Genomic DNA, 24,317 nt, shown 5'->3' on the forward strand with positions numbered 1-24,317 from the left:
ACAGCCTCAGTGTTCCTGTAAAATGTGATGAGGGATTATTCTGTGGAACATCCGCAGGAGGGAGAGGAGAACTGATTAAAATAAATACTTCAGTGAAAGAGCAGAACCCAGACATGGAAGGTGTTTGTTGTTTCTGGTGGTGAAGGACGGAGGAGGAAGCTGCAGCAGAAACATCTATGGTCTGTCATGAAGGCATCACATCAGGTTCCTGGACTGGTTCAGGCAGTAGATGGAGAAGCTGCAGGTTCTTTATCTTAGAGAACATCTACAGTCTATTTTCAAAGTGAGGAAATGAATGACAACAGTCTCATGTGAGCTCACTAGCTAACTAGTTAGTTAGCCAGCTCACTAGTTAATTAGCTAGTTAGCTAACTAATTAATTAACTCGTTAGCTAGTTAGCCATGCAGTTCAATGAATGAACAACTCAGTCAGCTATTTACTATTGATTATTGATCGGTGCTGATCTGATTGTGTTATTGATCGTGTTGATCTGATCTTGTTATTGATCGGTGTTGATCTGATCGTGTTATTGATCGGTGTTGATCAGATCGTGTTATTGATCGGTGTTGATCAGATCGTGTTATTGATCGGTGTTGATCTAATCGTGTTATTGATCGGTGTTGATCTGATCGTGTTATTGATCGGTGTTGATCTGATCGTGTTATTGATCGGTGTTGATCTCATCATTTTATGTTATTGATCAGCCTTTAGGTATGTAGCAAGACTGCAAAGGCCCTGGAATTCCTGAGCTGATCAAAACTCAGATAAGCTGTCCCTCTCCAGCACTGACCAACACCCATCTCTATAGGAGGATTGAGACATTTGTATTTCTGTAGGTTTTCATTCACAGAAGGATGGAGTTCCTGTGAACATTTAAACCCCTGGAAAAACTTCTTCTTTTTAAAAGACAATGACTTTCAATTATATGCTATGGATGTTTGTTTAATGAACTTTCATGCTAAAATCCCTTTTCAGCTTCAGGAGACCCTCAGCCGGAGACGTCTCTGCATTCCACAGATCAGATAACAAGTCGTAAAACTTTATGGCAGAAGGCTGGAGTCACCCTCTCACTCTCTTTGACTGAAACAAAGAGACTGGAACTGAACTTAAAAACCTTGCCAAATTAATATTTCTGGAATGTATTTTGTGTTTACAGAATTACCAACGTCAATGGAAATCATTCATCGTTAACATATCCGAAAATCAAGATTCTATCTTTCACAGAAGCTGATTTATTAATTTGTGATGTTTAATCTGATTCCTTCTTTATTACTCCATTTAGGTTGAATGATGACCATTGTATTTACCTGTTACCAAATCTCTGACTTGTTGTTATATTTTCACTGTGATGCATATTTTTAATGTCATAAACATAAACATATAGTTATGAATGAAATGATTCACATCATATGAACATATGTATTAATCTACACATTTCACTTCCACACAACTGAATATGGTGGGATAGACAGATCGTGTTTTGCGCGTTTAATATCATATTTTAATCCATTCTGGACTCCTCTTTCTTCTCTACTTTGTGAGAACAAAGAGATTCCAAATTCCACCAGACTCGCGCCTAAAAGTTCTCTCTCTCCGCCCAGGTCCTCCCCTTAGCTGGACCCACAGATAAAGTCAGCCGTAGCCCACATTTTACTCTCTTACTCTCTTACCGACCTACTCTCTTACCCCTCTCTTCCTGAGAGGCCAACCAAAGTCTCTCTCATTATTTTCTTACCTAAAGCGCGTTTTTTCTATCTTTGAAATTCCCTCACCATCTAAGTCTGTTAACTATTTATCTTTTAACATTTTTGTAACTTAAGGAGACATTTTGCTCAATTTTAAACCAACGTTATTCGTTTTAATCTAAAGAACCGATTCAGAACCAGCATTTATTTTTCTTAATTTTGACCGTTTTTCATCAACACCCGTTTTTCTTGGCTAAAGCCTGAGAACCATCATTTTTAAGCACTCAGCTGAGAACTCCGGAGATCTGCTGGATCAGGTCTTTGCATAGAACCGATCAACCCGCGGCAGGACATCAAGGCGTGGCCACAACGACGACGACGCACCGTTCCGAACCTGCCGGTCCAGACCGTGTGCTGCGAATCTGAAGGCCTGCAAGTCCCAGCCCCATGACGGTTCACTTCAATAACTCCAGCTGAGTTTGCTCTGATTCCATTCTATGGGTGATGTACTAACAGCTTGGTCATTTAATTCATTTAATCAATTTATTCTTTTACAAATCATTAGAATTCTTAATCCAAATTACCGATTACCTCGTCAGGTTAGCTCTGGCTAATCCTCACCATATTTCCTTCTCTCTCACACCTACTTCCACATCTCTCACACATGCACACACCACAGACACACTCCCACATTCCACACACGCAAACACACACACACACACACACACACACACACACACACACACACACACACACACACACACACACACACACACACACACACACCATATCTACCTTGTACATAGTTCACTTGTCATTATTTTCATAGAATAGTTAATAAATACCTCATTATAGACCAAATTACAGTCTTGTGTTTCTTTGTGTAGAATGTGGTCAATTTAACCGAGGATTCAAGACTTTTTGATATGAGATTGATCAAAATTTTTATGAATATTAATAATTTTATTAATGTTAATTAATAAATGTCCTAGCCATTAGAATGCTAGGTGGTGCCCCAATTATTGATAACGAGAGCAATAAATCATAACGTAGTACTGCAACAGGTAGAACAACATGATGTTGCGTAGACTGAGGAGATTTCACAGCTTTTTGTCTCACTGCTGCTCAGAATGTTTTAGAACTTCGTAAACAGAAACCAGCTGTGGAGACGTCTGCTATGAACCAACCTACTGACTGAACAGAGTCTGCGATGGTTACCTGTCCAGGTGAACCCTGCCTTCGTTCTATAACTGCTGGACAGACCCCTGATGCCCTACAGAGGATAGAGTGTGCAGAGATAACAGATGGATGGACAACGAATGAATATGTCTCTATTCGCGTCCACACTGGAAGTTTCAGATTTACTGAGTGTCCCTAAAGGCAACAGCTTCAGAGTCAGAACATCTTTCATGCTTTGCTCCTCAGTGAAGTGACAGAAAACACACATAAGTACGTTCATGAGGAGACCAAGGTACAGCCTGATGTTTAATCTGAGTTTTATTTGGTTTATTACAACAGTCTGGTGGTTTCTAGCTTCTCATCTGCTGAACTTCCTGTTCCCCTGCAGCACAGACTTCAGGAACTTCCTGGCTGCCATTTGTTTACGGAAGCGACTGTAGTTGTCGGTGAAAACAGCATCCGAATGCCGTTTGATGATCAGGTCAGCACTGCAAGGAGACAACAGAGAAAGCAGAGGAGGAACAAGTCAAAAACAAACCCAATGACGTTTATAATCCCAAAGAGAATTCTTTTAAATCTATTTGATCAGTTTTATTTATTTGGAATCTGCCTGAAAGGACTTTATGCTTCATCTTCCTTCTTCAGAGAAAAAACACCATCTGAACCAGAACATTACATCAATAATAGCAAATGGAGTTCAGTAACTTCTATAGACAATCAGAGCTTCACATTCAGACGTCCTCCTACTCTGAACTTAAATCCAGTTAGAGAAGATCTGCAGGATCTGACATGTTCACATGTTTGGGATTCTCAACAGGAAACGTCTTGATTACAGTTTTATGAGTACAAGAAAAAGTTTAAACACACAGAAGTCATTTCTAGGAGACATGGCTGCTCCGTGGCCTAATAACATCTTATTTATGTCACACCTGTCCCGTGTTGGTGGCTGGAGGTAGCCTCTAGCGGTGAGTTCAGTCGGCTGCCGGCTGTAGCTGCTGGTAAACCGTCCGTCTGTCTGATGAGTCGATCTGACCAAAGAGCAGCGAGACGTCAGTTAACTCTTTGTTCATCTAAAGCTCCTCTGTTGTGTTTTGTTTAGTCTAGCATGTTAAGAGTAAACATGACCGTTTATTTAGTGTAGAATCAAACAGAAATGCTAATTGTTACACAGTATGTGCACGTTTGCTAGTAGGTCTTCAGGTTCTTGATGGGTCTAAGTCAGGACTTCAGAGAGACCAGTCTAGAACCTTCATTCTAGAACCTTCATTCCAGCCTAATGGAACCATTTCTTTACCACGTCTGATGTATGTTTGGACTCATTGTCTGGTTGAAACATCCAACTGTGTCCAAGATCAACCTTCTGCTGATGGTTTTAGGTTCTCCTGAAGAACGTGGAGGTAATCCTCATCCTTCATTATTCAAATTACTTTGTGTGAAGCTCCAGTTCCACAGAGCATGATACTGCCACCTCCATGCTTGATGGTAGGTTTGGGGTTCTAGGGCCTAAAAAGAGACCCGCTCAGACCAGTCCTAAACCAGTCCTAAAAGGTCTGAAACCAGGAACAAAATCAAAGCTAAACCAGTTCAAAAAAGGTTCAGAACCAATCAGAAAACAGTCTGGAACCAGTCCAAAAGCTCTTCTAGAAAGCCCCAGAGCATGATACTGCCACCTCCATGCTTGGTGGTAGGTTTTGTGTTCTTGGGGCTAAAGGCCTAACCTTCAGTTTTTGTTCCATCTGACCTCAGAACTTTCCTCCAGAAGGTCTTTTTTTGTTCAGCAGCAGACTGGAGTGGAGCTTTAAGGTTCTGCTTCTAGAGGAAGGACTTCCTTCAGCTCATGTTGATGTAGAACCCTGTGATCTCTGCTGAGCTCTTCCGACTTTCCCACTGCAGGGTTTGTGACCACATGTGTTATGATCCTTCCTGTTATGATTTCTTCCTGTTTTTCCTCCTTTCTTCCTTGGGTCCTGATCCCTTTCTGTTTTGACCTGTCTGTCTCTGTGGCTCCCTCTGTCTGTCTGTCTGTTTCACCTGTCTGCATTCTGCTACCAGCTGATTACTGCTATGAGTATCAGCTGCAGTAATCAGCTCACTCAGGACACCTGTTCACAACCACCTCTTGCAGTATAAAAGCTCAGCTCGTTCAGTTACACCTCGCTCACTAGACTCACATCCTGTCTTGGACTTAGTACTCTCTTTTGGATTTGCTTCCCCACTTTTTGGACTCCGTTTTTTCCCTCTCCAGGATTTTCTCGCACAACGACCCAGTTCTCCACCCGAATTCTCGTCAGCCCAGCTTCAGTCTCCAGCCAGTTGTTCCTATCTCATCTCCATTTGCCCCTGGATGTCCTCAGCCTGTTTTTCCCTTTGAGTTCAGTTCCCCCATCTTGAGAGTACCCCTCTTTAGTTTAGTTTTGAAAATTCAGTTTAGTTTTGGTAGACTTCTGTTTTTGTATTCATAGTGTTTATTGTAGAGTTTTGAGTTGTTTGGTTTAGTTCTGTCCTTGCCGCTCAGTTCTCTATGTATGTATTGGTTTAGTTTTTTGGGGTTAAATAAATCTCTTGCCTTTATTCACCTGCCCCCAGTGCTCAACCTGGATGAGATCCTCCATCTCTTCTTGGAAGTTTTCAGCGTCATACTCTTTCTTTCCTCGTGTCTTAGGTAGTGCTTGAAGAAGTTTCTTTTTCCTCCTAGTCTGAGCTTCATCTGATGTCATCTCAGGTTGTCGTGAACATCAGCAGTTTCTTCCTTTCAACCATCAACGTGTCTTCTAGACCCCATCCCAGCTCTTCTGCTCCACAGTGTTCCATTAATGACATCTTCAGTATTAGATGTGAACCATGTATCCTGGATGAGGGCTCCCCCTGCTGTAGCCTTACAGGCATTACACCTGGTCCATCCATTCACCATTCAGCTGATGGGGCAGCAGAGCACTAGCCTAGCCACGCTAGACAACCCACGGCAACGAATTTAATTCTCTGCCAGGGTGGGTCTAGTTACCCTCCATAAGGCTCGAGGCTGGATTCTCCTAAAACTGGCCGGACCAATCACCATGAAGTGTAGAGTCAGAAGGCGGGCGTAACTAAGTGACGACAGAGGCATGACGAATCTGACAGAAACAACCGGCGCACAATAAACAGTTATCTTTCGACTCGGCTTTGGCCACAGCCCTTAAAGATTTGAAGCTAAAATTCAACTTGAAAGATAAACAAAGGACGGCACTGAAGTGTTTCATTGAGAAGAAAGATGAATTTGGACTTATGCCGACGGGATATGGCAAATCCTTAATATACCAGTTGGCTCCGCTGGTTGGGAAGCTAATGGGACTTAGCCACAATCCGCCGGTGCTCTCGGAACTACGTCAGCCTATTCGTTGCGCTGATTGGTTGTATACCTACCCAATTGCTGCAGAGGGATTTGATAGACAACCTTTTAGCCCGCTTCCCTCCCTGTCGAGCTTCCCTAGACCCTTGTGCTGTCAGAAACATGGGTGTAGCATGGCGAGGCTAGCAGAGCACATCTAACCTGACTGGAATCTAGTTTTACCAGGTATAGTCAATGAAATGTCCCAAAAATAACCTCTTAAAAACAAAAAAATGTTAGCTTGTTGTCAGGGTCCAAACCAGACTGACTGATTTACCCTCATGGTGGCAGCCAATGGAGACGTAGGACTCAAATCAGTCATAAGAAGCTCCAAGTAGCTCCACCTAAAGAGGTCACAAGTAACAGCTTTATCATCAGACGAGCACGTTTCAGCTTCTGAATGAGTTTAAAAGTATCATACAACAACTATACACTGACTGAGAAGATGTTCTTTGTTTCTGACCTGCTGAAGGAAGCAGCTTTTATTTTGGTGGGATGTCTTCTTCTGAACAACAGGTAAAGTTTCAGGACTTCAGTTCTGTTTTCTTGTTTTGTTAAATCTCTGCATTTTTTCAGTTTTCTAAACATTTCTGAGGTTTTAAATCTGTGATTAAGGATTTCTACAAACCAACATCTGATTTTTTTCTGATAATCAGAGACTTTACCTGCGTGATCCGTAAAAATGTTTCTGGTCCTCCACGTGGTGAACAGAAGGTCGATGCTTCCAGCTGCTGTTGCCTGTTGGAGCTCTGAACACAAATTTTAACGATATGAATATTATCTTATTAAAACACGACTACTCATTCTGTTGGTAATTTTAGCTGTAAATCTAAAGGTGATCTTCAGTCTTTTCTCTAGCGTGTTGCAGACGTGTTGTGGATGTGTTGTGGACGTGTTGTTGGTGTGCTGTGGACAATGGTGTGCTGGGTATTCGGGAACACCGGGGATATTCCCGGTGGGCCGCTTTATTGTTGTGCCGCTCCAGTCATAAAATAATAATAATAATGCTTTAAATCATGGGTCTCAAACTCGCAGCCCGCGGGCCAACTGCGGCCCGTAGGACGATATTTTGTGGCCCTCTACTTGAGATCAAAGTTTAGCATTGGTGGAGCCCACCTGCTTTTCTCATATGCTTCCGTGTTGTTGGTAAGACAGCACTTTGAGAAAATGTCGAAGAATGGCGGCAAAATGCCACAAGCTGGGCTCGAACACACAACCACTACACCAAAGGCAGGGGCTCAACATGTTGAGCTATCAGTACATCTTTCTGCCAATTTCTTCCATGTCGCACTTGGCGTGGACTTTCACATAATATACAGTGGTCACTCCTCTGTGCGGGGATTAGGTTCCTGAATCCCCCGCAACTTTAAATTTATTTTGATGCGCAGCGATCAGACCTCTATGTGAAATGGACAAAGCAAGATACTGAGCTGCTAAACACGAGAGGGAAGAGATGCCTGCTATGGTCCCTGAGCCAATCAGAGCCCAGCACTGTATTTATTTCGATTTAATATATTTTAATTATTATTTTTTATATTATCTTCAACTTGTTAGGCTAGAAAATGCTTATTTTTCCAGAAAAATATTTAAATAATAAACAAATAAAAATACATATACCGCAAAATAGCTCAGGCTCATGACAAGTTCCGGTGGCGTTTGCGGTCAAGTTTGCCAACGGGAATTAGCAACGTCAGTCACTTGAAACGTGATTGCGGCGCGACATCAATTGAAAGTAATACAAGCAAGGAACATATATCCAGCCTCAGTCATGTCCTTCTCAAAACCTGCCATGAAGAGAAAGGTTGGTGACGAGCACGATCATCTTCAAGCCATACTTAGGGTCTCAACTGCTTCCTCCCTCAAGCCTAATGTGGCTCAGCTGTGTGAGAGGAAGCGCTGCCAGATCTCTGGCAGCAAGGAGTATGCAAGAGAAGCCTATGTTCTGAAGAACAATTCATGTTCTGAAAAAAAATGTTCGTGTTCAGCAGAACCATTCACATTCTGAAGAAACAGTCATGTTGAAGAACTGTTATTGATAAAGAAGAAGATTGGATCAGTTGTACTTTTCTTTGGAATATTTAAAACTCTTTTTTCTGGAATACTTGATGTGGCCCAGCCTCACTCAGAATCTACCTTCAGTGGCCCCCAGGTAAGTTGAGTTTGAGACCCCTGCTTTAAATAATACCATTAAACGAAATGTCTGTGGTACCATCCGGGCGGAGGGGTCTGTGGGCCGCTATAGTACTAATTCTCCCGGGCCGAAATTTTGCCCCAGCACGCCTCTGGCAGTGGACGTGTTGTAGACGTGCTGTGGACGTGTTGTAGACGTGCTGTGGACGTGTTGTAGACGTGCTCTGGACGTGTTGTAGACGTGCTCTGGACGTGTTGTAGACGTGCTGTGGACGTGTTGTAGACGTGCTGTGGACGTGTTGTAGGCGTGCTGTGGACGTGTTGTAGGCATGCTGTGGACGTGTTGTGGGCGTGTTGTAGGCGTGCTGTGGACGTGTTGTAGGCGTGCTGAGGACGTGTTGTAGGCGTGCTGTGGACGTGTTGTAGGCGTGCTGTGGACGTGTTGTAGGCATGCTGTGGATGTGTTGTGGGCGTGTTGTAGGCGTGCTGTGGACGTGTTGTAGGCGTGCTGTGGACGTGTTGTAGGCATGCTGTGGATGTGTTGTGGGCGTGTTGTAGGCGTGCTGTGGACGTGTTGTAGGCGTGCTGAGGACGTGTTGTGGGCGTGCTGTGGACGTGTTGTAGGCGTGCTGTGGACGTGTTGTAGGCATGCTGTGGATGTGTTGTGGGCGTGTTGTAGGCGTGCTGTGGACGTGTTGTAGACGTGCTGTGGACGTGTTGTAGACGTGCTGTGGACGTGTTGTAGACGTGCTGTGGACGTGTTGTAGGCGTGCTGTGGACGTGTTGTAGACGTGCTGTGGACGTGTTGTAGGCGTGCTGTGGACGTGTTGTAGACGTGCTGTGGGCGTGTTGTAGGCGTGCTGTGGACGTGTTGTAGACGTGCTGTGGACGTGTTGTAGGTGTACTGTGGACGTGTTGTAGACGTGCTGTGGACGTGTTGTAGGCGTGCTGTGGACGTGTTGTGGGCGTGTTGTAGACGTGCTGTGGACGTGTTGTAGGCGTGCTGAGGACGTGTTGTGGGCGTGCTGTGGACGTGTTGTAGGCGTGCTGTGGATGTGTTGTGGGCATGCTGTGGATGTGTTGTGGGCGTGTTGTAGGCGTGCTGTGGACGTGTTGTAGGCGTGCTGTGGATGTGTTGTGGGCGTGTTGTGGGCGTGCTGTGGACGTGTTGTAGGCGTGCTGAGGACGTGTTGTGGGCGTGCTGTGGACGTGTTGTAGGTGTGCTGTGGACGTGTTGTAGGCATGCTGTGGATGTGTTGTGGGCGTGTTGTAGGCGTGCTGTGGACGTGTTGTAGACGTGCTGTGGACGTGTTGTAGACGTGCTGTGGACGTGTTGTAGACGTGCTGTGGACGTGTTGTAGGCGTGCTGTGGACGTGTTGTAGGCGTGCTGTGGACGTGTTGTAGACGTGCTGTGGACGTGTTGTAGGCGTGCTGGGGACGTGTTGTAGGCGTGCTGTGGACGTGTTGTAGACGTGCTGTGGACGTGTTGTAGACGTGCTGTGGACGTGTTGTAGGCGTGCTGTGGACGTGTTGTAGGCGTGCTGTGGACGTGTTGTAGACGTGCTGTGGACGTGTTGTAGGCGTGCTGTGGACGTGTTGTAGGCGTGCTGTGGACGTGTTGTAGGCGTGCTGTGGACGTGTTGTGGGCGTGTTGTAGACGTGCTGTGGACGTGTTGTGGGCGTGCTGAGGACGTGTTGTGGGCGTGCTGTGGACGTGTTGTAGGCGTGCTGTGGACGTGTTGTAGGCGTGCTGTGGACGTGTTGTAGGCATGCTGTGGATGTGTTGTGGGCGTGTTGTAGGCGTGCTGTGGACGTGTTGTAGGCGTGCTGTGGATGTGTTGTGGGCGTGTTGTAGACGTGCTGTGGACGTGTTGTAGGCGTGTTGTGGACGTGTTGTAGGCGTGCTGTGGACGTGTTGTAGGCATGCTGTGGATGTGTTGTAGGCGTGCTGTGGACGTGTTGTAGGCATGCTGTGGATGTGTTGTGGGCGTGTTGTAGGCGTGCTGTGGACGTGTTGTAGGCGTGCTGTGGACGTGTTGTAGGCATGCTGTGGATGTGTTGTGGGCGTGTTGTAGGCGTGCTGTGGACGTGTTGTAGGCGTCCTGTGGATGTGTTGTGGGCGTGTTGTAGACGTGTTGTAGACGTGCTGTGGGCGTGTTGTAGGCGTGCTGTGGACGTGTTGTAGACGTGCTGTGGACGTGTTGTAGACGTGCTGTGGACGTGTTGTAGGCGTGCTGTGGACGTGTTGTAGACGTGCTGTGGACGTGTTGTAGGCGTGCTGTGGACGTGTTGTAGGCGTGCTGTGGACGTGTTGTAGGCGTGCTGTGGACGTGTTGTGGGCGTGTTGTAGACGTGCTGTGGACGTGTTGTAGGCGTGCTGAGGACGTGTTGTGGGCGTGCTGTGGACGTGTTGTAGGCGTGCTGTGGATGTGTTGTGGGCATGCTGTGGATGTGTTGTGGGCGTGTTGTAGGCGTGCTGTGGACGTGTTGTAGGCGTGCTGTGGATGTGTTGTGGGCGTGTTGTAGGCGTGCTGTGGACGTGTTGTAGGCGTGCTGAGGACGTGTTGTGGGCGTGCTGTGGACGTGTTGTAGGCGTGCTGTGGACGTGTTGTAGGCATGCTGTGGATGTGTTGTGGGCGTGTTGTAGGCGTGCTGTGGACGTGTTGTAGACGTGCTGTGGACGTGTTGTAGACGTGCTGTGGACGTGTTGTAGACGTGCTGTGGACGTGTTGTAGGCGTGCTGTGGACGTGTTGTAGGCGTGCTGTGGACGTGTTGTAGACGTGCTGTGGACGTGTTGTAGGCGTGCTGTGGACGTGTTGTAGGCGTGCTGTGGACGTGTTGTAGGCGTGCTGTGGACGTGTTGTGGGCGTGTTGTAGACGTGCTGTGGACGTGTTGTGGGCGTGCTGAGGACGTGTTGTGGGCGTGCTGTGGACGTGTTGTAGGCGTGCTGTGGACGTGTTGTAGGCGTGCTGTGGACGTGTTGTAGGCATGCTGTGGATGTGTTGTGGGCGTGTTGTAGGCGTGCTGTGGACGTGTTGTAGGCGTGCTGTGGATGTGTTGTGGGCGTGTTGTAGACGTGCTGTGGACGTGTTGTAGGCGTGCTGTGGACGTGTTGTAGGCGTGCTGTGGACGTGTTGTAGGCATGCTGTGGATGTGTTGTAGGCGTGCTGTGGACGTGTTGTAGGCATGCTGTGGATGTGTTGTGGGCGTGTTGTAGGCGTGCTGTGGACGTGTTGTAGGCATGCTGTGGACGTGTTGTAGGCATGCTGTGGATGTGTTGTGGGCGTGTTGTAGGCGTGCTGTGGACGTGTTGTAGGCGTGCTGTGGACGTGTTGTAGGCGTGCTGTGGACGTGTTGTAGGCATGCTGTGGATGTGTTGTAGGCGTGCTGTGGACGTGTTGTAGGCATGCTGTGGATGTGTTGTGGGCGTGTTGTAGGCGTGCTGTGGACGTGTTGTAGGCGTGCTGTGGACGTGTTGTAGTCATGCTGTGGATGTGTTGTGGGCGTGTTGTAGGCGTGCTGTGGACGTGTTGTAGGCGTGCTGTGGACGTGTTGTAGGCGTGCTGTGGACGTGTTGTAGGCATGCTGTGGATGTGTTGTGGGCGTGTTGTAGGCGTGCTGTGGACGTGTTGTAGGCGTGCTGTGGACGTGTTGTAGGCGTGCTGTGGACGTGTTGTAGGTGTGCTGTGGACGTGTTGTAGGCGTGCTGTGGACGTGTTGTAGGCGTGTTGTGGATGTGTTGTGGGCGTGTTGTAGACGTGCTGTGGACGTGTTGTAGGCGTGCTGTGGATATGTTGTGGGCGTGTTGTAGGCGTGTTGTTGGTGTGCTGTGGATGTGTTGTAGGCGTGCTGTGGATGTGTTGTGGGCGTGTTGTAGGCGTGTTGTTGGTGTGTTGTGGATGTGTTGTAGGCGTGCTGTGGATGTGTTGTGGGCGTGTTGTAGGCGTGCTGTGGACGTGTTGTAGGTGTGCTGTGGACGTGTTGTAGGCGTGCTGTGGACGTGTTGTAGGCGTGCTGTGGACGTGTTGTAGGCGTGCTGTGGATGTGTTGTAGGCGTGCTGTGGATATGTTGTGGGCGTGTTGTAGGCGTGTTGTTGGTATGCTGTGGATGTGTTGTGGGCGTGCTGTGGATGTGTTGTGGGCGTGTTGTAGGCGTGCTGTGGACGTGTTGTAGGCGTGCTGTGGACGTGTTGTAGGCGTGCTGTGGACGTGTTGTAGGCGTGCTGTGGATGTGTTGTGGGCGTGTTGTAGGCGTGCTGTGGACGTGTTGTAGGTGTGCTGTGGACGTGTTGTAGGCGTGCTGTGGACGTGTTGTAGGCGTGCTGTGGATGTGTTGTGGGCGTGTTGTAGACGTGCTGTGGACGTGTTGTAGGCGTGCTGTGGATATGTTGTGGGCGTGTTGTAGGCGTGTTGTTGGTGTGCTGTGGATGTGTTGTAGGCGTGCTGTGGATGTGTTGTAGGCGTGCTGTGGACGTGTTGTGGGCGTGTTGTAGACGTGCTGTGGACGTGTTGTAGGCGTGCTGTGGACGTGTTGTAGGTGTGCTGTGGACGTGTTGTAGGCGTGCTGTGGACGTGTTGTAGGCGTGCTGTGGATGTGTTGTGGGCGTGTTGTAGGCGTGTTGTTGGTGTGCTGTGGATGTGTTGTAGGCGTGCTGTGGACGTGTTGTAGGTGTGCTGTGGACGTGTTGTAGGTGTGCTGTGGACGTGTTGTAGGCGTGCTGTGGATGTGTTGTTGGTGTGCTGTGGACGTGTTGTAGGCGTGCTGTGGACGTGTTGTAGGTGTGCTGTGGACGTGTTGTAGGTGTGCTGTGGACGTGTTGTAGGCGTGCTGTGGGCGTGTTGTTGGGGTGCTGTGGACGTGTTGTAGGCGTGCTGTGGACGTGTTGTAGGTGTGCTGTGGACGTGTTGTAGGCGTGCTGTGGACGTGTTGTAGGCGTGCTGTGGACGTGTTGTAGGTGTGCTGTGGACGTGTTGTAGGCGTGCTGTGGACGTGTTGTAGGCGTGCTGTGGATGTGTTGTGGGCGTGTTGTAGGCGTGTTGTTGGTGTGTTGTGGACGTGTTGTAGGCGTGCTGTGGATGTGTTGTGGGCGTGTTGTAGGCGTGCTGTGGACGTGTTGTAGGTGTGCTGTGGACGTGTTGTAGGCGTGCTGTGGACGTGTTGTAGGCGTGCTGTGGATGTGTTGTGGGCGTGCTGTGGATGTGTTGTAGGCGTGCTGTGGATATGTTGTGGGCGTGTTGTAGGCGTGTTGTTGGTGTGCTGTGGATGTGTTGTGGGCGTGTTGTAGGCGTGCTGTGGACGTGTTGTAGGCGTGCTGTGGACGTGTTGTTGGTGTGCTGTGGATGTGTTGTAGGCGTGTCATCTACATGTTTACCTGGAAAACACTGCTGGAGGCAATGCAGCACAAAATACACCATAGAAGAAGAGATGAAGATGCATCATCATCATCCCTCTCACCGCTGACTTCTGTCAACAGAAACACAACAATCTGGGGCTGAACTGATTTCCGCTGGACCAATCTGAAGAAGAGCTGAGCTTATTCGTAGTTCGTTCCATCTACATGTGATAATCACACTGACTAATAGCTGATCAGTAAATCTACCTGACAGGTGTCCTGGCTGTTGGAGACCCTCAAGATGCAGAGACCACCAGCCCAACTACACCTGAAGACCCCAAGCATGATAAACTTTTAAAAAAGAGGGAGTCATGGAGGACTAGTTGAAATTAAGCTCTGATTGTCTGTGATGCCAAAAAACTGAAGCATCTTCAGCAGATGATGGAGGGCACTAAAACTAAAGTAGGAGATCCATCTAATACCCTGTAATTACCCCAGTGAGACCGGGAGATAGAGGTAAGCTAATCCATCGGTCCATTACCCTAAAACTAGACCAGGAGATCCAGTTATACCTTATAGATAGATACTTTATTAATCTCCAAAGAGAAATTCACAGTTCCAGCAGCATGAAAGGTAAAAAACATGAGAGCATGCAAGTTACAAATAAGACTATAATAAGAATATAAACATCTGACAGTGCAGTTGTGCACAACTGTTATGGGAGATAGAATTAATCCTTCAGTCCACTACCCCAACCCTCCACACCAGTTTAATTCAATGATCTCATTAGTTTTAAAGTTCGATACAGAAATGTTTGTTCATCAACAGAAAGGAGATAAGACTGATCAGAAAATGGTCTTGATTTTTAAGACTGAATAGTTGAACTGGATACATTTAGATCACTAAAAAAAAAATGTCTTCAGTGAGAGGAAACAGAAGAGAAAATGAAGAAAAGTCTGATGAGAACTGTAGACATGGTGATAAAATGATAAAAAAGACCAGATGAACCAGAAGGAGACAAGGAGTGAATGAGAGTAATGTTATCAGAATATAAAATAAAGAAATTTAACCAAATACAATGAAAGAACCAAAGACTTACTGTAGAAAAGTGAAGCAGACGAAGAGAAGGAGCTGCTGAAAGATGAACTGCAGACTGAAGGAGAAACCCAGTCCTGCTGCCTTTTATACCACACCAAGGGGAGGGGAAAAATATACACACATATTTATTTATAAATGTGTGTGTATAGATATTTATTTTTGTTTTTTTCTTCCACTTGGTGTGTATATATATATATATATATATATATATATATATATATATATATATATATATATATATATATATATATATATATATATATATACTGACAGTCAATAGAAACTTTGAGGTAGAAATGTAGGCAGAATTCTACTTGTGGGGGGGTTGTAATGATTCATGGTGGATTTACTGATGATCTAGTACCCTGGTAGTTGAGATAATGATGAGTTGTCATTTTGTCATGATTCATTGCACATGGGTTGGTCACTTTGCAAAAGTGAACCAAAAACACACCAAGCAATACTCAGTGAGTATCTGCACAATGTGAGAATGGGTTTGAAGGCCTATATAAAGGCCCAAAAAAGGCCCCCATTGTTAGTCCAGTGAACAGCATCATGCCGCGTCTATCACATGAACAACGTCTCCGGGCACTGGGTATGGTGGAGGCCGCTTTGAGCTACAGTGATGTATCCAGGCGTATGGGCTGTTCCCAACCCACAATCAGAAGCCTGGTCCAAAGCATGCGCCGACGGATTGCTGCCTGCATCCAAGCAAATGGAGGCCATACTCGGTATTGACTGCTGTGACTTTGTGTTTGGCAGGTGCCGTTTTCTTTTGTGAAATTCTTTATTTTGAAATCATTCTTGAAACTTTAGATTTTTGTTTCTGTATGCCAATATGCTAAACAAATGATTCATGTGAAGAAAATCCAGTTTGGGGCTTCAAAATAAAAATTATGTTGAAAAATATGGTCTCAAAGTTTTTAATGACTGTCAGTGTATATATATGGTGAAGAAAAAATGCATTCCCTCTGTAGTTACTTTAGAGTTTTGTGGTTTTATTGTTTTCTCTATTACGTTTAGTTTGTCAGACTTCAGCCCAGTCGTTCCCCTTAGTTTGTATCCTAGCCTTATGTTGTTAAAAAAGATTCCTTTTCTTGCCCCAACCAGTTTGTCTGTTTCTGTGCCTGCACCTGGGTTGTGACTGCCCCCGTAACAGTTTTGTGTACAGATTTACATGTTTTGTGTACAGATTCATGTTTTGTGTACAGACTCTCATGTTTTGTTTACAGATTTACATGTTTTGTATGGTTCTATGTTTTAGATGTTGTGACTGAGATCTTCCTGGTCCTGATGGAAAGAGACTGTTGCCTTTAACAGGAGAAAAGATGTCTCACTAACGGATCTGAACTGACAGCCCATTGAAGACTCATTTCCCATCAGTGTCTGCTGAATGGAATTATAGAAGTTGTGGAGTCAGTCAGTCAGATCAAATCAGATTTACAGGAGACATGATGACGGTGATGGTGGTCTGAGATGAACTCTGAGTGTCTGCTGCTTGGGCCTTCAAACCACTGCAGAACACAGAACACGTGTGGTTCCTCAACAAACAGCATCAATCAGTAGTGTTCCTCAAAGGCTGATCCACCCTGAAGAACAGTCAGAGGGATGAGATCCACCTCTGGACTGGGAAACCATCTCGGATGAAGAATGGAGCCGAAGCTCAGCAGTCTGTTTCCATCTAATGAGCTTCTGCAGCAAACTAATCAGACATAAACCCATCAGAGCAGGTAATGTCCTGCATCTCCAGCCGTCAGATCTCGTGTTTCTATGGAGATCAGCATGTACGTGATGTTCCAGCTGGTGTTCTGGTTAACTCTGGTCTGGCAGCTTCATTGTTCAGGAGACAGGAAACATCTGGAGACAAAAACATGATTCACAGAACCAGAGAGTAGAAGAGTTCACGGAGAAAACTCATTAATCATCCATCCATCCATCCATCGTTCATCCATCCATCCATTCATTAATCATCCATCCATCCATTAATCATCCATCCATTGTTCATCCATCCATCCATCCATCCATCCATCCATCCACAAGAAGACTGGAGAGGAAAAGAAGTCCAGTCAGCCTTGAGAGAAACTTTAATGACATTTAGAAAAACCTACAGCTCACAGTTTAAACATTTCTGGGACTTTCAGGCTTTGTAAAGAAGATAGTAAACAGTAGAAAACATAAATCTGAAACCATTCTTAGCTTTATACCAGTCTGTACATTTTCCACTGCAGGAACCTGCGGTTGCTTTAAGGACCAGGGGCCTCATTTATAAAACATTGCGTAGGATCCATACTAAAAGTTTGCGTACGCTGAAAATCTGAAATGGGCGTATGCCCTTCGCCCCTGACTTATAAAACTGTGTGTAAGCACAGCTACACGCAATTTCTTTATAATCACACACCAGCTGGAAGATTGCACAGGTGGATCCACCTCACATTCCGCCCACAACACGCCCACATTTTACCATGAATGGTCAATGCAAAGTAACTCATGAATGTATCTGTATATAAATAAGCTGCTGATCCACGGCATTTCACGCAGCGCCCCCTGCAGTCTGTTCACTGCTGTGCATCAGAATGAATGAATCATGTGTTGACCCAGGCCACCCTGACACTAAATTTGTTATGATCATGTCCGATGTACAAATAATTTGTACACTGATTGAATGTGCATTTTTTCACATAGACAAATTCATCTTCACTCGGAGCCCTTACAGCAACATGAGTGCAGTCAGTTACGCCGATTACATTTGGGAAACCGGACATCGCTGCAAATTGTCGTTTAATGTTGGCCTGTTCACCCACAGTGTAAGGAAACCTGATGTACTGACTGGTCATGTTTATAATGTCATCCAAAACAGCTGGCATTATTGCACTGAGGGATGGTTGTGATATCCAGACCTAAAGGACATCATGTAACTGTTTATCAGACCCAGACAGGATTTAGACAACAAATGTAATCTCATATATTCTTCATATAAAACACATACCTGTCGGCCACTTAACGCTGGAAGGAGCCGGTGTCACCAGAAACCCCCGAGTCGTCAGCTCCTGTGTCTGTACCGGGATGGTTTGGGCGGGGGGGTCGGTCTGAGACGGCCCAGTTCAGCACATAGATCCAAGAGTACTGCTCTAGGGAATCTGAATCTGCTTATTATCCAGTCATCATCATGGACAAATCCCTGTTATCCCTAAAATCTCTCTCCATTCTTAACATGATCTTCCAGCAACGCCAGCGCATCCATTGTGCCACATTACGCACGGCTGTGACCCGCTATTTATCCGCTTGATCAGCGATTGGACTGATTGTCACAGGCCTTTTCCAAATCAGTAATCAATCAGTGCCACTCACCGCTCTATATCATTTGAAGATGTTTGATATATGAACATAGTTCTGCAAATACAGTCGTCGGCCGAATGACGCACTATATGAACATCTACAACAATGAGGGTTTATGATTATCCGGCTCTACAAGTCTAATATGTGATAACAATAAAGGTTTGAGATCAATCTGGTTTCAATTCACCACTTCATCCTCCAGCACTGCCGTTCCCTCTGTCTCCAAAATGTGCTTAAGCAAGAATCAAAGTTGGTGCACCGGTGCGCACATTCTCACGCCAAGTTTGTTTTTAGAAATCACAACGTACACAGCATACGCCACTTTCTAGCCCTGTTTTGTGCGTAAGCAAGCTTTATAAATGAGGCCCCTGAACCTTTGAGAGTCTTCTGACCACAGGAACAGAGGTTCTCCTCTACAGTCGGTTCCTCTGATTGGCCCTGAAAACTTGCCATGTGTTGATGCTGATTGGTTAGACTCAGAGATGACCACATTTTCTGTCCTCTTTTTCTTACTCCACACTTACTAACATAAAGTTCTCCAGATGTTCTAACAGAACAAACCTCCTTGGTTCTGTTTCTTACATAGAACTAGATCTAAGTCCAGTAACTGGTTCTGGTCTCTGAGTTCAAGTGAAGCTGTTGTATCTGGAGGGGAATCAGAAAGATCAGAGGGCTGAATCTGTAGATGTTCCTGCAGTGGAAAGATGTGTTCAGTGACAAATGGACCAAATCTGTAGAAGGTCCTGAGAGGAAAAATACATAAACTGACATGAAATCACCATGACAACAGACTGGTAAACACACTGAGTGCTTCACATCTCTTCTTAAAATGTCTCCTCTTCTGTCTTCACTCTATAGTTTATCAGCCCCACCGTTTCTCCTCTTCCTCTCTTCTCTTTCCGTCCTTCCTCTCTCTTCTCTTCCCCCCCCTGATCTTCTCTTCTCTCTCTTCCTCTGGTCTCCTCCCGTTCTCTTTGTGTCTCTCCACTTCTGATGATGTGGTAGAAGTTGCTAAATAGCCTCAAACATCTCTGGCGAATCCCCTGACCAACCCTGACTATGAAGCTCTCAGAGGTTCTCCTGTAGTTCAAGTGTCCTCCCTCAGAGATGGAGTCTATCTTGTCCAGCAGACGTTGGACCTGCCTCCTGTCCTCCATCTGTCTGTTGTTGAAGACATGGCAGTAGCCGCTACAGTTCTTCAGCAGCTGCTGCAGGTTGTCGTCTTCTCTGATGAGCTGCTGGACGTCGGTGTCTTCCAGTCGGTCTCCGTAGGTGAACAGCACCATGGTGTGTTTGGAGATGTTTGAACTCAGCATGTTCTGCAGGGTCTGCAGGCCTTTCTGCTCTTCTTCGGTGAAGCGTCCCAGCTGGAGGGTGAGGAGGAAGGCGTGAGGACCTGGAGAGCTCAGCTTCACCGCTGCCAGCAGCTCTGCTTTCACCTCCTTTGGAGACAGCTGAGAGCTGAACAGTCCAGGAGTGTCCACCACCGAGACCCAGCGGCCCTCAACAGCACCTTCTACCACCCTGCTGCTCAGAGTCAGAGGTGTGGAGCTGATCCTGCAGCCAAACTCCTTCTTTCCCAGGATGGTGTTTGCTGCTGAGCTCTTCCCCACTTTCTCCTGACCCACCAGCACCAGTCTGAGGTCTGAGGAACAACAGAGGAGGTCAGGGCAGCATTAGAATGTTCAAACATCTCACATCCTCTTTCTGAACACACCAACTCCTAATTTAACATTCATGGTGAAATAAAAACATGTCCAGTGAAGGTCTGGGTATATTTAGATTTATTTAAGCGTCACAGAGATGAAGCACAGGAGACACATGGACCTTCACAGTTGTTCTGCCTTTCAGAGCTGTTTCTAAAGAAGCTACTGTTCCCATATTTAACCATGAACAAACATCTCCTGCATCATCAGTATTTAGGGAGAAAAGTGAAGCTCATCAAATGAGTCAGTTTCATCAAGATTTGGACACAGTTCAAATGTTTGCTGCTAGAAGTCCCTCCTGACAGCAGCTTCCTTCATGGATTAGTCAATAGTCCAGGTCTGATGTCTTTTATAGGAACTTCTGGAGGTCTTCTGGCACTGAGAGTAATTACACAAACTGAGTTGTTCAGACTGTAATTCTTTTACTCCTCAGCAGAAGCTTTTCTTGGATACTTCCTTGTTTTTGACCACACTTTATCCCTTGTTCCCCTTTCAGATCTGAAGAGCCAAACCACTGCTGGCTGACTTTAAAAAAGCATCACCACAGAAGAAAGGTTTAAGACTCTGATGAAACATAAAGAGATTTAGTTCAAATTTACGGACAGAATCAGCATCTAGTATATTCAAGCCCTTAGCTTTTTAAATTTAGCTTTAAATCTGAATTATTTCTAAAATACAGGAAAAACACCCAAACAGAGAGAACTCGTTGGTTAAGATAGACATCCTGGACATGTTAAACCCTGCTCCAGTGATTCTGTGACTGTATGTCCAGGTTATCACCATTACTGGATGCTACATGCGTTCTTCTGCACCGCCCCATTGACTGCTCCCAGTAAAGCTCCCACTGCAGCTCCCAGTGCAGCTCCCAGTGGACCTCCCAGGAATCCAGCTACAGCTCCGATGGCGGCGCCCTGTCGGACGGCCCGGTTGAACCGGTTGTCTTTCTCTGCCCGTCTTCTGGCATCTTTCAGCCCCATGGAGGGATTTTCTCTCTGGAGTCGTTCCATCTCTTCTCTGATGGCCCGCTCAGCCTCTTGGAACATGTCATTGGTGAAGTAGGTTCCTCCGTTTCTCTGGACCATGGTGTTGATCTTCTTCAGCAGCTCGCTCACTTGTCCTGGATCCTTGTCTTTGTTGTCGAACACATGAAATCCTCCACGGCACTGACTGACGAACTGACGGAGAGCTGGATTCTCTTTGATAAGCTCCTCTATGGTGTGTTCTTCATCCTTCAGATCATCTCCGTGGGTGAACAAAGCCATGGTGTACCCCGCTGCCTTCTCTCCAAACATCTGCTGGATGATTTTCACCGTGTCTTGTTCTTCTTTGGTGAATCTTCCCGGCTGGAGCACCACCAGGAACACATGAGGACCAGGAGAAGCGTACGACATGCATTTAGCGATCTCGTTTCTCACGTGCTCCTCAGACTTGCTGGTGTCAAACAGGCCTGGAGTATCGACCACGGCCAGTGTCTGACCTCCACACTCTGCTGTTTCCTTCTGACACTCAGATGTCAGTGAAGAAGACGAAAGTTTCGACTGAAAAACCTTTTTTTTTAAGAGTGTGTTTCCCGTTGCACTCTTCCCAACTCCAGTTTTCCCGACAAGGACGATCCGGAGGTGAGGCTCCTCTGCTTCTGTTGGAGAATTTCAAAAAAGACATGATTCATGTTATAAAGGACTGTAAACCCAACGGTCCAGTTCAGATTTCACCTTTACCACTTCCTGAATACACATTTCAAATGCTGCCAGCTGAATTTACTTATGTGTAGTTCCATCAATAAGAAAACATCAGAAACAAAGAACTGGAAGAAAACTTTATTCAGAAGAACTTTTAAAGAAAGAACTTACAGAATCTTTTACTTCTAAGAGATTAACACTTTATTTGAATACCAACTTTAAGTGTTGTGCTTTACGGATGAATATGACAATTCAAAAGTAAACAGGAACAGTTTGGGACTAAAGTACATGAAAAAGATTTAATAAAATAGATCAACTAGAAAACAGTCAGAGAGCAGAACTCCAACGCTGCTCAGTCCTTGGATAAGTCCTCAGAGGTGGACTCACGATCAGCTGATGTAGTGTTCACTGGTTGTCATGGTTACAGTGACACCGTGCTGCTATCTGGCAATGATAGGGGCGGCTGTGGCTCAGGTGGTAGAGCGGGTCGTCCAATGATCGAAGGGTCGGCGGTTCGATTCCCGCTCTGTCCTAGTCATGTGCTGTTGTGTCCTTGGGCAAGACACTTTACCCACCTTGCCTCCAGTGCTCTTCACTGGTGTGTGAATGTTGGTGGTGGTCGGAGGGGCCGTAGGCGTGGATTGGCAGCCACACTTCTGTCTGCCCCAGAGTGAGAATGTGTGAGTGTATGGTTGAATGGAAGCAATTGTTGTATAAGCGCTTTGAGTACTCTGATGAGTAGTAAAGCGCTATATAAGAGCAAGTCCATTCATTCATAAAACAGAAATCTTTAACAAATCCATGTATCCAGACTATAAGCTGCATCACTGCCAGAATCTGATCACTTGGCCCTTGTGTCATTTCTGACCTTCACTGGAAATTTCATCCAAATTTGTTGGTCTGTTCTTGAGTAATGTTGCTAAGAGACAGATGGACGGATGAACGGGCAGATGCGTGGACAGATAGACGGACACCGATCATCACATAACTCCGCCGAGTAAAAATTCATGAAATGAAATGAATTGGAGGAGATCCCATTTAAAAGACGAACAGTAACTAGATGATGAAATAATCAGTTTAAATGTCTGAGCTGCTCCATTCCAGATGCTTCCAACAGCAGCAGCTGAATGTTTTCTGAGAGAATTAAACAGCAGCTCAACAGCCTCGGGTTCACAAGCTTCTAATTCTTCACAATCTTTCATTCACGTGTTCGCTGTTCATAAATGTCCATCATTCCCAGCTGGAATGTTTACGGCATGTCGATCGATACCGGATGAACCCTGGAGCTGCAGGTCCAAACTATGAGCTTATGCATCATTTACTCAGTGACTCTACAGATTCCCAGGAACAACAATAATTATTACTGTTACTGCTGAAATTATTTCCTTGTTTCACGAACAATGCTTCTCCTCAACACAGAAACTTGTCTAAACAAGGCATCATGTAAATAAACAAGAGTTTACACCATTTTTATGTGATAAAGACACGTTAACTGGAGCTGCAGAAAGCAGCAGTGTAACATCTTTTATACACATCATTGCTATTTAAATATACCATACATTAAGATTTTTTTGGATTGTTCATTAGGATGAATTGAAATCCTGTCTGCCATTCCTTTCAGATCAAATAGAAATACTGTAAATGGAATCATGAAATGTGATTGAATAAAAGATACTTCCTGAAATCTTTGTGGTATAAATGTTTTCATTATTCAGGTTTTATTCTAATAACATTTGTGAGAACACCTGCAGCCGAACTGGCTGGACAGGATTTCTGTCAGAACTATTTGACAGATTGAAATTCCCTCCGAGGACATTCCAGTAAGGAAGAGTTTTGTGCCAGCAGCATACCAGAGACATGACGTTTTCTACAGGACATTATATAATAAATATTCCTACAGCTTCTACTCATACACAACACCATCAGTTAACACAACGTAGCATCAGAACACTGGAAATGTTCCTCTGTACCCCGATGGAGATATTCCATTAAAAACCAGTCGTTTCCAGCTACAATAGTAATTTGCTACATTCACAATGATTCATTTCATGGTATCTTCACTGAAAAATTGCTTTTCTTTCAACAATAAGGACATTTCTAAGTGTCCCCGAACTTTTTATGATAGTGTGAGTGTTAGGTGTTAAGTGCCATTTTCTAAAGTGCTCTTTAAATATTCAACACAAAGCAATGGAAGACATAAATGCAGTCACTGTATAAATGAACGGACAAAACAGAGCTGATCAGTCCTAACCAAAGATAAACACAGTGGAAGTTTGTGCCAAAGTCAACTCTTTCACTTTTAAACTGGAAGCTGTTCCTAAAGTTGACCTCTAGAAGTGAAGGATAGTTGTACTTACTGGCCATGTCAGTGTTTCCAGAGGATGGGAAGTCTTGTCACGTTGGTGTGCTGTTGGTGAATATTTTGAGTTCAGCTCTGTGATAAAGTCAGCTTCTAGTCTCCTCCCCTCAAACATCCTGTTCTACGAACCTTTTTAAAACCACAGCAGCGAGGCGATCCTCAGTTCTGAGTTATGGTACAGAAAAATTTAAATCAAAATGACTGCTGACATGTTATTTAGTTTGTTGTCTCTTTTATTTTTATCATGTTCTATTTTAAAGTAGCAAATCAATGTGAAATTAAAACGGTTCCAAAACCTGCGCTTCAGAAGGTCCAACCTCTTTTAAAGCCAGAGTGGAGATGATCTCAGAGGTAGGAATACCTGGATTAGGGTTAGGGTGTTGGACAGGTTTTGGACTCATGTCAGACTGGTTTTGGACTGGTGTTGGACCTTGACTGTGACAT

At 45.6% G+C, this 24,317-nt stretch overlaps 2 protein-coding genes across 2 annotated transcripts; both read right to left on the reverse strand.

The window, feature by feature from the left end:
- Positions 1-3,170: 3,170 nt before the first annotated feature.
- Positions 3,171-14,833, reverse strand: LOC110968523 (VIP peptides-like). The gene is made up of 5 exons (XM_051945826.1): positions 14,795-14,833; positions 13,735-13,826; positions 6,895-6,978; positions 3,795-3,893; positions 3,171-3,353 (listed from the first exon to the last, which is right to left on the reverse strand). The coding sequence occupies exons 2-5, from the start codon at positions 13,806-13,808 to the stop codon at positions 3,224-3,226; spliced, it is 387 nt and encodes a 128-aa protein (XP_051801786.1). The 5' UTR covers positions 13,809-13,826; positions 14,795-14,833; the 3' UTR covers positions 3,171-3,223.
- A 3,866-nt stretch (positions 14,834-18,699) lies between these two features.
- LOC127533266 (GTPase IMAP family member 8-like) lies at positions 18,700-23,922 on the reverse strand. Its single transcript, XM_051945879.1, has 3 exons — positions 23,872-23,922; positions 20,843-21,471; positions 18,700-19,772 (listed from the first exon to the last, which is right to left on the reverse strand). Exons 1-3 carry the CDS (start codon positions 23,876-23,878, stop codon positions 18,954-18,956), a joined length of 1,455 nt encoding a protein of 484 aa, XP_051801839.1. The 5' UTR covers positions 23,879-23,922; the 3' UTR covers positions 18,700-18,953.
- Positions 23,923-24,317: the final 395 nt, after the last annotated feature.

Source organism: Acanthochromis polyacanthus, chromosome 3 (genome assembly GCF_021347895.1).
Source record: "Acanthochromis polyacanthus isolate Apoly-LR-REF ecotype Palm Island chromosome 3, KAUST_Apoly_ChrSc, whole genome shotgun sequence".
In the NCBI taxonomy this organism is placed as follows: Eukaryota; Metazoa; Chordata; class Actinopteri; family Pomacentridae; genus Acanthochromis; species Acanthochromis polyacanthus.

Bases quoted from the DNA above. Each gene is read 5' to 3' on its own strand.
- LOC127533266 (XM_051945879.1), bottom strand. The intron at 19,773-20,842 runs ATGGAACGACTC...TGTTCCTCAGAC, and splicing joins AGCGGGCCATCAGAGAAGAG to CTCAGACTGGTGCTGGTGGG.
- LOC110968523 (XM_051945826.1), bottom strand. From the start codon at position 13,808: ATGATGATGATGCATCTTCATCTCTTCTTCTATGGTGTATTTTGTGCT. The intron at 3,894-6,894 runs GTAAAGTCTCTG...CTCTTTGGTCAG, and splicing joins CATTTTTACGGATCACGCAG to ATCGACTCATCAGACAGACG. The intron at 3,354-3,794 runs GTGTGACATAAA...GTCTCCTTGCAG, and splicing joins CAGCCACCAACACGGGACAG to TGCTGACCTGATCATCAAAC.